At 43.5% G+C, this 12,180-nt stretch overlaps 1 protein-coding gene across 2 annotated transcripts in view; it reads left to right on the plus strand.

Moving 5' to 3' along the window:
• LOC111139338 (Rac/Cdc42 guanine nucleotide exchange factor 6) overlaps nt 1-12,180 on the plus strand; it is a 100,673-nt gene that overhangs the window by 71,715 nt on the left and 16,778 nt on the right. For both annotated transcript variants that reach the window (XM_022491605.1, XM_022491606.1), the window contains 3 exons: nt 7,376-7,514; nt 9,937-9,996; nt 11,984-12,130. In XM_022491605.1, coding sequence (XP_022347313.1) covers nt 7,376-7,514; nt 9,937-9,996; nt 11,984-12,130 — 346 coding nt within the window. The remainder of the gene's footprint in view (nt 1-7,375; nt 7,515-9,936; nt 9,997-11,983; nt 12,131-12,180) is intronic.

The following is a 12,180-nucleotide window of genomic DNA, read 5'->3' on the forward strand; positions in this document are numbered from 1 at the left end:
CATGGTTTTCCCTGTGATCTCAATTCCCAGTGGATCTAAGAAAAGTCATTGATTTTCAGATAGTTCAGTGTTTTTTCTTGTGAGAGTAGTAATGATGCCCTCCAAACTTTTTTCTTGTGGGAATAGTAGTGATGCCCTCCAAACTCTTTACATGTTAGAGCTGAAACCAGAAGTCTTTCAACGATTTTTTTTTTAATTCTTTTTTTGGCAATTACAATGAGACTTTCCATATATGTATGTGTGTGTGTGTGTGTGTGTGTATTTAATTATACACACACACATATATATAAAATATATGGAAGATATATATATATATATACATATATATATATATATATCTTAACTTATCAGCATCTCCTTTATATTCACACTAACTTAATTCTAGTGAGATATCCTAATGTTACTGCTAGTGTAGCTTTGTATCCTCTTCCCTTTTGGGGGCTACTATTACATGTATTACATCTCTATGCTACAAACCCAGTAATGTTGCTATAAATATTATTTTATGTAATTTTATGTGTATTAATGAAACAGAGAGGAAAGGAGAACAAGGACATGTTTAGAACATCTGTTCCATTAACATTCTTATTTACTATGTGTTTATCTTTCTTTTTTTTAAAGATTTTTATTTATTTATTTGACAGAGAGAGATCACAAGTAGGCAGAGAGGCAGGCAGAGAGGGGGGAAGCAGGCTCCCCGCTGAGCAGAGAGCCCGTTGGGGGGCTCTATCCCAGGTCCCTGAGATCATGACCTGAGCTGAAGGCAGAAGCTTAACCCACTGAGGCACCCAGGCACCCCTATCTTTATTTCTTCCTGAGGATTTGAGTTACTCTCTGATACCATATCTTTCCTCCAATAGAGCTTTCCACCCACCTCCACTGTGCTATGGTTGTGAAATATATCACATTTCTATATGTTACAGGCTCCACAATATGGGTATATAATATTGCTTTATACGTTTGTTTTTATATTAGTTAAGACAAAAAGGAGAAATAGGTATTTGTACTGTCTTTCATAATTGCATGATTACCTTTGCTGGTGCTCTGTTTTCTATGTGGTTTTGAATTTACATCTGGATTAACTTGATTTTATCATCTAATTTTCATATTTCTTGTAAGGTGGGTCTTCCAGCAAAGAATTCTCTGTTTTTGTTTATTGGGGAATGTTTTCTTCCCACCTACATTTTTGAAAGACAGTTTGGATGAATATAGAATTCTTGGTGGGCAGTTTTGTTTCTTTACCTTTAATATGTCATTTCACTACCTCTGCGCCCTTATTAACTCTGAGGAGAAATTAGCCGTTATAATCTTCCTCAGGTTCCCTAGCCCACGATGAGCTGTTTTTTCTCATTCTCATTTTCACATTTTCTTTTTGTTTTTGTCTCTCAGCATCTTTACTATAATTTGTACATGGATCTTTTTGTATCTCTCCTACCTGGAATTCATTGAGCTTTTTGGTTATGTACATTAACATTTTCCTCAAGTTTAGGAAGTTTTCAGTCTGAAATGGATTCATTTTTCTTTATTCATCTCTCTCCCTACCCTCTGTTTTCTCAGATTACATTAGCTCTATGACTCTATCATTAAAGTCACTGGTTCTTTTGCCAGTTCACACCTACTCTTGAGCATCTCCAGCAAATTTAAAAATTTCAGTTATTGTACTTTTTAACCCCAGAATTTCCATTTGGCTCTTTTTTTTCCCTGTAATTTCTCTACTAACCGCTGAGCAGAGAGCCTGATTCGGGGCTCGATCCCAGGACCCTGAGATCATGACCTGAGCCGAAGGCAGAGGCTTAACCCACTGAGCCACCCAGGCGCCCTTCCTTTTGTTCTTAAAATGCATTTATAATGACTACTTTGAAGTCTTGGTTGGATCTGACCATTTGTCACTCTCGCAGACAACTTCTTTTGTCTCTTCTTATCTCCTGTATATGGGTCATACACTCCTGTTTCTTGGCGTGTTACATATTTTGTTGTTGTTTTGAAAACTAGACACTTCATGCAATTTCAGGTTTAGCAACTCTGGATACTGATTCCTTTCTCCCCTCCTGGGGGTGTGTTTTTGTTGTCGTTCGCTTGTTTAGTGACTTGATGGCCTCTTTTAGTGAGGTCTGTCTTACCCACCGTGTGCACCTCTGATGTCACTCCTGGAAGGATGGTGGTTTTGTTAGCAGGCTTCTCTTTGCCCATGCTTCCCCGATTTTCCTGCTGAGCTGTCTGCGCCAATTCCGCGTATCCTCCCACTGCTGGCTCCAATAATTTCCAGCTGATTGCGCTCATGTTTCTGACCATTCCCTAGGGGCATAAATGATCTGTCATCTGACCCAATGACGTTCGGGCAGGGGTAGTTTTGTTTTGTTTTGTTTTGTTTTTTTTTATTTGACAGAGAGAGACACGGTAAGAGAGGGAACACAAGCAGGCTCCCCCATGAGCAGGGAGCCCGATGCGGGGCTCGATCCCAGGACCCGCCGAAGGCAGACGCTTTATGACTGAGCCACCCAGGCGTCCCTGGGCAGGGGTAGTATTTGAGACCCATCTTCGATGTTTGTTTTGACCCTTCTTGGCTGTCTCTTTGGGTCTCTCTCGCGACCTAACTGGCCCAGGGTTTAGATTCCTGCTCTTAATTAAGAAGAGCTGCCAGCAACCTCTCATTTGCTCACCACCAAAATCTTCCTTGTTCTTGCAAGAGCCTTTAGGCTTGGGTTTCCCCCACATTTTTTTTCTTTTTTCCTTTTTTTTTTTTTAAATAGGCTGTACCCCCAATGTGGGGCTCAAGCTCATGACCCGCCCCCCCCCATCAAGAGTCACATGATCTACCCACGGAGCCAGCCAGGTGTGCCTCCCCACACTCTTTCTCAACTAAAACCAGTTCCTCTGGGGGAGAGCTTCAGAACTCTCTGGTCCTATAGGCTGCCTTCCTCCCTGGGCAAAATCTTTGTGCCACTGGCCTCTGGTCCTCTCTTCTTGCCTCTCCCAGCACAGAAGCTCTGCCCAACAAGTGAATGAGGGTGAGAGTGTTGGGCCCCAGTGTTTCCAGCCTGCCTGGGGTTGAGCCTCCTCCCTATGTGTGTGGGGGTGGTTGAGGTGCTGAGTAGAGAAGGGAGCCTCTGACCTCTCAGCCACACTGGCCAGGAATTGGCTTCTTCAGGTGTAGGAATTAAATGAGATAATGTGTACAGAGGAACCAGCAGCTAGCACAAGGTAGTTGTTACCACTCCTTATTTCTACCTTTATTCATGGGCTTCCATCTCCTGGTTGCTCTTTAGGAGAAAGGTATGCGGTATTTCCAGCAGACAAAAAACAGATAAAATCAAGTCCACCCAGGTGGCCACCAGTCAGCGTAAGAAACAAAGTCTGCTGAGTTGGAGACCTGTGTGTGCTCTCTCCTAGTTCCTGCTCCTCCCTTCTGTGCCACAGGGAACCGCAGTCCTGAATTTGGTTTTATCATTTCTAGGAATCTTTTCATACTTTACTACTTACCTTCAGTAAAGAAGCAGAAAAGATCCAGAAGCATTCTTCCTGTGGTGGATACGTAAACATCCTGTGTGTATAAAAGCAAATTTCTTAATAACAGTATAAATAAATATAAATAATAAATAAAATAAATAAAAAATAAAAATAAACTCTTATCCTTTTAATCTGAGAACAATTCCAGAAAGAAACGGTGTGCCTCCAGGAGCAGACTTGTGTAGTGTTCAGAGAAGTTTCTGTTGTAACTCTGTGCGTCAAAACATCACTGACTACATTTACCCACATTAGGAATTTAATTTTTTTTTAAAGATTTTATTTATTTATTTATCAGAGAGGAAGAGAGAGAGAGACAGCACACAAGCAGGGAGAGAGGCAGGCAGAGGCAGAGAGAGAGAAGCAGGCTCCCTGCTGAGCAAGGAGCCCGATGCGGGACTTGATCCCAGGACCCTGGGGTCATGACCTGAGCCGAAGGCAGCGGCTTAACCCACTGAGCCACCCAGGCGTCCCAGAAATTTAATTTTATAAGTAACAGTACAGATTCCTTCAAACGTTATGATTTCAAGTTAATCTAGAGGTTCTCAACTTTGGGGGGAGATTATCGTATCATTTATCATATTTTGGTTAGTGATGGTTTTTGAGAGTCTTACAGTATCCCTTGAAATGATGGAAGACTCATTGGAGTCCCATAGAACTGAATTTTGATCTCACCTTTAATTTGCATGTAAGGGGTAAAAATTAAATTGAAGTGCTTGGGGGTAAACCCCAGATGTGCTTCTAATATAATCTCAACTCTGTTACAGGCGTCTTGTGATTCGTGCCAACTAGTAGAGGCAAGGCATAGTCGAATGAAATTTACAGAAATTTCAGTCTAAAGTCCTGTTTTATTATCTTTTTTAAAAAAGATTGATTTACTTGGAGAGAGAAAAGGTGAGTGGGGGTGAGGGGCAGAGGGAGTGAGAGAGAGAGAGAGAGAAACAGAAACTTTAGCACTCACTGCTGAGTGTGAAGCCCAATGTGGGCCACCATCTCATGACCCTGAGATCATGACCTGAGCCGAAATCAAGTCGGACACTTAACCGACTGAGCCCCCCAGGCACCCCTAGATTCCCGTTTTTGATGAAGGTGTCAGCTGAAACAAGGACATGGGTGGATTTCTGTTCTTTCCCGGCCGAATCTGTTGGTGATTAGACACTGGAAAATCACTCCCGGCAGAGCAGGCCAGTCAGTTGAACTTCTCCCATGCAGCCTGCAGGTGGCAGTATCATACCAGCGATGCGCCTGCCATTTGGCCAAGGGCTACGGCTTTAAAATTCACGGCGTGTGTTGGCACCTTGTTAAAAATGCAGTCACATATTATCTGAATATGGGTATAGAAGCAGACCCCAACTTTGATGTGTCCCCATGTTTACATATATTTGAATGACGGCCCCAGTCTTTTGTTATCCCCTGGCTGAGGTCTTTTGGGATTTCCCCTCTCTCTCCCCTTCAGGCTTCTTACTGTGGCTCTTGTTTCTTCCTGGGAATAAGCTCTCCCTTACAAAAATACCCACTTCTCTCCCGTGCTTTGGTGTGGCTCCCCTCCTTTTCATGAGGGAAAGGGACCCGGATTGAAAGAGAGAGCGAGAGAGGGGAGAGTGAGCCCTCAAACGGTCTGAACTGTACTTCTGTCTCCATTGCAATAACAGACACCACTGTGTCACCACTGTGCCCTTTTCCTCTTGTTAGCTGTCACTCTGTTTACCCTGTTGCTAGCAATGAAGACTTCGAGAAAAACCCAGAGTTGTGTTATGTAACTTGCTTCGGGGACGAGGCGCCTAGGGAACATTCTGAGACTGGGTTCGGTTCTGTCTGTGCCTTTGAGGAACCAGGGAAGGGAGCGAGTGAGACCAATCACAAATCACTTTTTAGTGGTGGGAATGAAAAAGAGTCTCTTCGCAGGGAGCAGGGACTAGATGAGTGAAAAAGCTCCTCGGGCCTCACTTCCCCCTTTCCAGTGATTTCCATGAAAGGGGGGTGAGCAGGAGGGTGTGTGTGTGTTGTGGGGGGAATATCTGATCCCTTTCCAGCTGTTCTCATCATTCAGAATAGAAATCTAGGCAGAGGTTCCACAGAAACACTCTTATATGGTATGGTTATGAGCTCTGTAGAGATATCAGAAGGTAAGATAGTTTTCTGGGGCCTTCCAGCCCAAGCCAGAGCATCCCAGAGCCCCATGCACCCTGCGTTCTGTGAGATCAAGGTTTTGTTGAGTCTAAGACAACACTGATACATTGACAACTGCTTCTCTTGTCTCACATCACTCGTACAGAACATGTGAAGCTTGAAAAACAAGCCTCAACCCACTGACATTTCCAACAGGCTGTATAGAACTAAAAACCATGTTTAGCTTGTTCTTTGGTACAATATAAATTTGAGTCTTACATTTATGTATAATGACATTAATTTATGGATTAAGTTTATTTGGCTTAGTAAAATGCGTCTTGCAGGATCTAGTTATTGTAATGGGCAGCAGCTTTTTTAGACAGTTTTATTCTTTTTTTTTTAAGATTTTATTTATTCATTTGACAGACAGAGATCACAAGTAGGCAGAGAGGCAGGCAGAGAGAGAGGGAGAAGCAGGCTCCCCGCTGAGCAGAGAGCCCGATGCGGGGCTCGATCCCAGGACCCTGAGACCATGACCTAAGCCGAAGGCAGTGGCTCAACCCACCGAGCCACCCAGGCGCCCCTAGACAGTTTTATTCTTTTGTTGCACAGTAAAATGTTCATTTCCTCCCAGTAGCCGATGAACTCATGTTAAATTGAGTTAAATAAAAAAAACCTCTTTCATAATATTCAGCAAGCCTAAAAGTTAAAATGCTGCATGGAAAGTAATAACAAAGTACATGTTAGTATTTGCTTTTAATTGTCACGAGCCTTTTATCAATTAGAGGAGAACATTGAGGATGGGGGACTTATTTAGTCATGAAAAGAAAAAATAAGACTTGTTTACCAAATTGAAAAGAAATTAGGAAAGTGATTTTCTCTAAATTACATTTCTACTCAAATGCACTCTCCAAATTCGAGTTATTTTCCTAATTATATTTTATATGCAATGAATTTTTAAACCTCTTTGTGCACTTTATGCTCCTGGTTGGAAATTTAACATCAATTGAGTTTCCATTAAGCTGGAAATCACAGCTTAATGGTAGTTTCTAAAGATGTGATTTTAGCAAGGTATTTGCCTTGGCACAGTAATATAGTAATACAAATGCATTTACAAACTACTTTAAAGTTTACAAAATACTTTTCTAACACAGGGGCATGTGGTGTCATGGAAAGACCGGAGGGTTTGACTTCAGACCGGGGCTTGAACCCCAACTCAGCCATTTACTTCCGATTACTCACTCTTCCTGAGTCTCAGGTTTTTCTTCTGTAAAATGAGGATAACACCTGGGTTGAAGGGCCGTTGCGCATATTAAAGAGGATTAAATGCACCGGAAAACCTCACCCTCACCCTGAAACAGACCCCAATGGTGAATTTCAGAATCTTAGTGGGAAGTAGGTTTAATTTCTGTTTTACAGATGAGTCAGCTGACGCCAGGTAACTAACATGATCCAGGGTCACCAGCCCTGATTTATGACTCCAGGTCCAGGGCACTCCATCCTCCCAGGGTATCCCTGTTACTTCGTAGCTGTTAGTAAGTGATTGTTGGGTGAGCAGAGTGGCTCACGGCAGGAGCCCCAGTGCTAGGCTGAGTAAAGTTTTACTGAATGGAGTTGAGGTGAATCGGACAACATTTGGATTAAAGAAACTGATTTCTCTTTGGTTTTACATTGTGCGAAACACAGGAAAATAGTGTTTGGTTGCTAATTCTGTACTTGGGACGTGAAGCAGTTAACGAGACCATGGTCATTCTTTTGCTAGTGATGATCTGGAACAGTTCATGGAAAGTCAAGGTGCATCCAGCCCAGGGATCCTCATTTTAACAACCAGCCTCAGCAAACCGTTCATGCGACTGGAAAAGTACGTTACTCTCTTGCAGGAGTTGGAACGGCACATGGAGGTAAGGGAAGGCAAGTTATGGGCCTCTGCTCTGAAGGAAGTAGCCAGTCTCCCTCCAGACTAACCTCACTGAGGAATTCAGGAAAAGCCTTGGTTTCCCATTTTACTTGATCCAGTCTTTCCTCCTGCTGGGCTTCTAGCTTCCCCCTTAATGCAGCGAAATAACTCCAAAGGTTTTCTTACTTTTACTTCTTTATTTTTTCCACCTTTATTTGGGTATAAATAAAAACCGTGTATGTGTAGGTTGTACAATGTGGTTTTTTTAAGTGTACAGTGGGATGGCTTAATATATGTAGAGATTATGAGATAATTATCATGAGCAAGTTAATTCGCACCTCCATCACCTTACGGAGTCATTAATTTTTTTTTATGATGAGAACACTTCAGATATACTGTCAGTGAATTTCAAGTACAATACAGCACTATAGACTAGAACCACTGTGCTGCATGTTAGATCCCCAGAATTTATTCATCTTGCAACTGAAAGGTCCCTGTCCTTTACTACTAAATGTTCACGATCATTCTCCCTCCCATCCTCGGTGCTACTGCTTCTCTCAAGTTGACTTAGGTTTTCCTCCTCTGTAGATGGTGGTTCAGTCAAAATTGACCAAGATCGTCTGCTGTTCTGGTATATGAACCACCTGATCTGGGGAGATAAACAAAGCAAAACACCAGAAAATATAAATACCACTTTCACTATAGACAGGGATAAATATCTCGATCATTGAGCTTTCTGACTCTGGATTATGCTGGAACATTCTGGAATTTCCTTAAAGATTCGTAAATGGGTCCAGGATTAGTTTATCTGTCTGTGTATCCATAGACCAGCATCAACGTTCCCTCACATTCGTGTTTATCAACTTAAGAGTTGATTGGCAACAGCTGTGGCATAGCTATGATCTTTTCGGAATATTAAGATTTGCAGTGAGGCCCGATCATGGAATACTGTTTCAGCAAGAGGCCAGATCCTTTCATTAAAAACCAAGCAACAGGGATAGCTTCTAGAATCATCCTCACGCCATCGAGCATGGGTGTTTGAGGTGTGGGTGGGAGAGGAGGGCTCTCTGAGGGAGGCTGCATTTACCCTACCTAGTTGCTCTTCCTGTGTCTGGGGGAAGGTTTTGAGGTTTTAAAGGGTTTGATTATCTTTAAAGAGAAAGGTTGCACGCTGCGGTCTTGTCAGCATTTGTAAGGATTGAAAGCATGCAAAACCGCATTCTCAGGTTATTTGACCTGCCGGAAAGCTAGAGGCAGTGGGGACCTAGTGAGTAAAGCCTGCCGGAATGAAATTTCAGTTAGGGCTTGGGAAGGTGTTGACCTCTGGATGCCTTTCCAAAAGCTAAACCAGTTTGCCGGACCGTTTGAGGTTTGCCCCTCCTTGCTTATCACAAAAATCCAGAAACCAGTGGCCTCCGTTTCTGTTACAGCTCAATGCTGGAGTACTAATGCACCCGCAGTTTGAGGCGAAGAAACTCCCGGTGCCCCCCCCCCCCCCCCCCCTGCCTGGGGCCTCTGTCTTGGGCTTCCTTGAATTGGAGCCCGTCCACACGCCTGCCTCCATTTGCTGCTGGTCATCTGCCTTTGGCTGCTTTCTGTTTCCCACCATCAGCTAACCCGCAGCCTCAGCACCGGCTCGCCATCCGGTGAGATGCTCTCTCCGGACCTGGAGCTGTCGGCTCTGTGTTTTCTTACTGAAGGCCGGTGGAGCAGCAGATTTTGTCCTTCCATTATCCCAGCTGAATCCCAGAGGTTGGGTAGACATCTGGCCCCACGTCGGGTCTGCAGCCTCCCCAGAAATCTCCCCTTTCCCTTCAGGAGCAGTCCTCAAAGCCGTTCTTGAACCTGCCCACTTGCCAGGGTCGTTAAGTACCACGGGACTGCGGACCGTAGATAGCACAGTGGTACAGAACCTGGCATTTTGATCCCACCTGCCATGTTGAGCCTGCTGAGGGAAAGTGACGGCATTTTAGGAAGTGAGATGGGATTGATTTTTCCCTACCCGCCACTCGGTTCCCACCTCTTACCATGTATTAACAACATGGCCTGATGATGCCTCCCCTGCGCCCAACTGCTGATTAGTTATTATCTAAAGTCTCCAGAACACATGGACGATGTCGTTGCCAAGTCCATGATGTGCCATCAGCTGTCTTTGTTTCTTGGTCACCTGGTCATTGGAGGCGCTGAGATGCCAAGTGCTCAAGTGATATTTAAATTAGCCTCCAGTAAAATGGACTTCCTTCCTTTGGCTTTTATCACGCGTGTAGATTCCTGTTACCATTGCCACGATGGAGATACAGGATGGTTCCATCATCCCCTCAGATTTCCTGTTTCCCGGCGGCCACACCCTCCTGCCACCCCTGACCCCTGACCACGGCTGATCTGTTCTCCTTTAATACTGATTTTACAATGTATTCCTTTACTAGGACACGCATCCGGATCACCAGGATATTCTGAAAGCAATCATAGCCTTCAAAACGCTCATGGTAGGCGATGTTCTCACATTCTCATTCTCCATTTTGTATGCTTTGTTCCTGAAAAAGTGACTTGGGCGGAATGTTTCTTTCCTCATGCAAAGGTCTGTAGAGTGGAAACCATAAGCTTCAGCGACAGTATCGCAGTGATTGCTTCATTTAATTTTGTCTTCCAAAAAATCATGCTTACCTATGAAAGGTTGCCAGGCTGAGGGCATAAAGAGCTCACATTTGAAGTCTCTGCCACATTAAGCATTACTGTGTAGGTGGGGGGTTTCCTTTTGTCTCTTTGTACCCCCATGTCGTTCACCTTATGTCTGTGTAGCTTGTCATTCGCTGATCGGTGTCAGTACTGGATTCATCTCTCTATGCCAAAAGTTGTGAGTTTATTCTTTGCATATGAAAAAGAAATCCTGCATCAAATCTAAAAGGAGAAAACTTACTAAGACCCAATTGCTTTAAAGAGATTGCTATCAAAGCTACCTGTAATCTTACATCTTGAGCCTGATGGTTAATGTCTCCTTGAACCCACTGATGTAAAACCACTTGGTGGCATTTTAGGAGAAGAGATAGAGTTTACTGGGCGATTGATTGGGTTTAACTTCATTTTTTTAAAGATCTTTTTATTTGTTTGAGAGTGAGCAAGCACAGACGGGAGGGGCAGAGAGAAGACGAGAGAGAACCTCAAGCATGAAGCCAGATGCAGGACTCGATCTCACGACCCCGAGATCATGACCTGAGCCAAAACCCAGAGCTGGATGCTTAACCAACTGTGCCACCCAGGCGCCCCAAGTTGAGCTTTAGACATTTCCGTGGCATTCCAAGTGGTTGGGATCCGTGGTTAGTTAGGATTCTTGCTATAAGCTTGTGATGCGACATTCACCATCGCCTCATTTTTATTGCTGTTGAAAGATCAGTGCCTGGCGTGTCCACAGGTAAACAGCAAGTCGAAAACCAGAATAAGGTATTAGGTTAAAATTGCTATTGTCGGGATGCCTGGGGGGCTCACTCTTAAGCGTCTGCCTTGGGGGCTCAGGTCACAATCCTGGGGTCCTGGGATCGAGCCCCACATCGGGCTCCCTGCTCAGCGGGAAGCCTGCTTCTCCCTCTTCCGCTCCCCCTGCTTGTGTTCGCTTTCTTGCTGTCTCTCTCTCTGTGTCAAATAAACAAATAAAAAAATCTTTTAAAAATATATTTTTAAAAATTGCTGTTGTCACAGGTCGAAAACAGTTACATGACTCAACCGAATCGAATAGCCCACTGAAACCCTTGGCATTTACTAATCTTTGTGTCCCCTTTATTTTGTCCTATGTAAAGCGAATGTAACATTCCTTTTTGAACGAATACTCTTTCTTTCTGACCATTTCCCCAGTATAGATGCTTCAGAAATGTGTGCAGAGTGAACCGATGTCTTCCAGTTTCCACGTAGCTGAAAGGGACAGCAGAGATTTTATAGAAAACACACCCCAAAAAACGATGACATTTATTTGGAAACAGTAACATAACTAACCATATGCTCATTATCATATTCAACTTGGAATGATACTCTAAGAAATAACTTCACACGTATTCATATCCCACATATTGTTTCCTGGCTTGTATTTCCAGTTTGTATGTGTAAAATTCAGTTGTATCTCTTTTTCACAGTTCTCTTAGGAATGAAAATTAACTTAGTATGTTTCCCCTGCCCCAATCTCCTGCTAGTCCCTAAAGTATAGGGCTGTGCCACAGTAAATGAGATCGCTCGTACACGAAATAAATTTATTTATTAAATTTATTTATTGGTTCCTGCTACCACACTATCTTCATCTTTTGGCAAAAGTAGCTCTTCCTCACAAAACATTTGGTTAGAGAGTTAGGATAGTGAATCTTTCTGTCCAGCTGAGGAATAGGGACTCGGTGGAAATCTGAAAGTCCAAAGCTTCCTCTCACTTTGGTCTGGATTTTGGTCTGTTTCGTGGCAATTCCTGTTCCATTGTGTTCTCCTTTGGTTCCGTAGGGGCAGTGCCAAGATCTAAGAAAGAGAAAACAGCTGGAGTTGCAGATACTTTCTGAGCCTATCCAGGCCTGGGAAGGAGAGAGTATTAAAACCTTGGGAAATGTGCTGTTTATGTCACAAGTAATGGTGCAGTATGGAACATGCGAGGTAAGACATTTCAAACCCCAGTGCCCTTGCTTCCATCTTTCCTTTTTTTT

The sequence above is a fragment of the Enhydra lutris genome, unplaced genomic scaffold (genome assembly GCF_002288905.1).
Source record: "Enhydra lutris kenyoni isolate GAN:26980312 unplaced genomic scaffold, ASM228890v2 scaffoldscaffold101, whole genome shotgun sequence".
Lineage (NCBI taxonomy): Eukaryota > Metazoa > Chordata > Mammalia > Carnivora > Mustelidae > Enhydra > Enhydra lutris.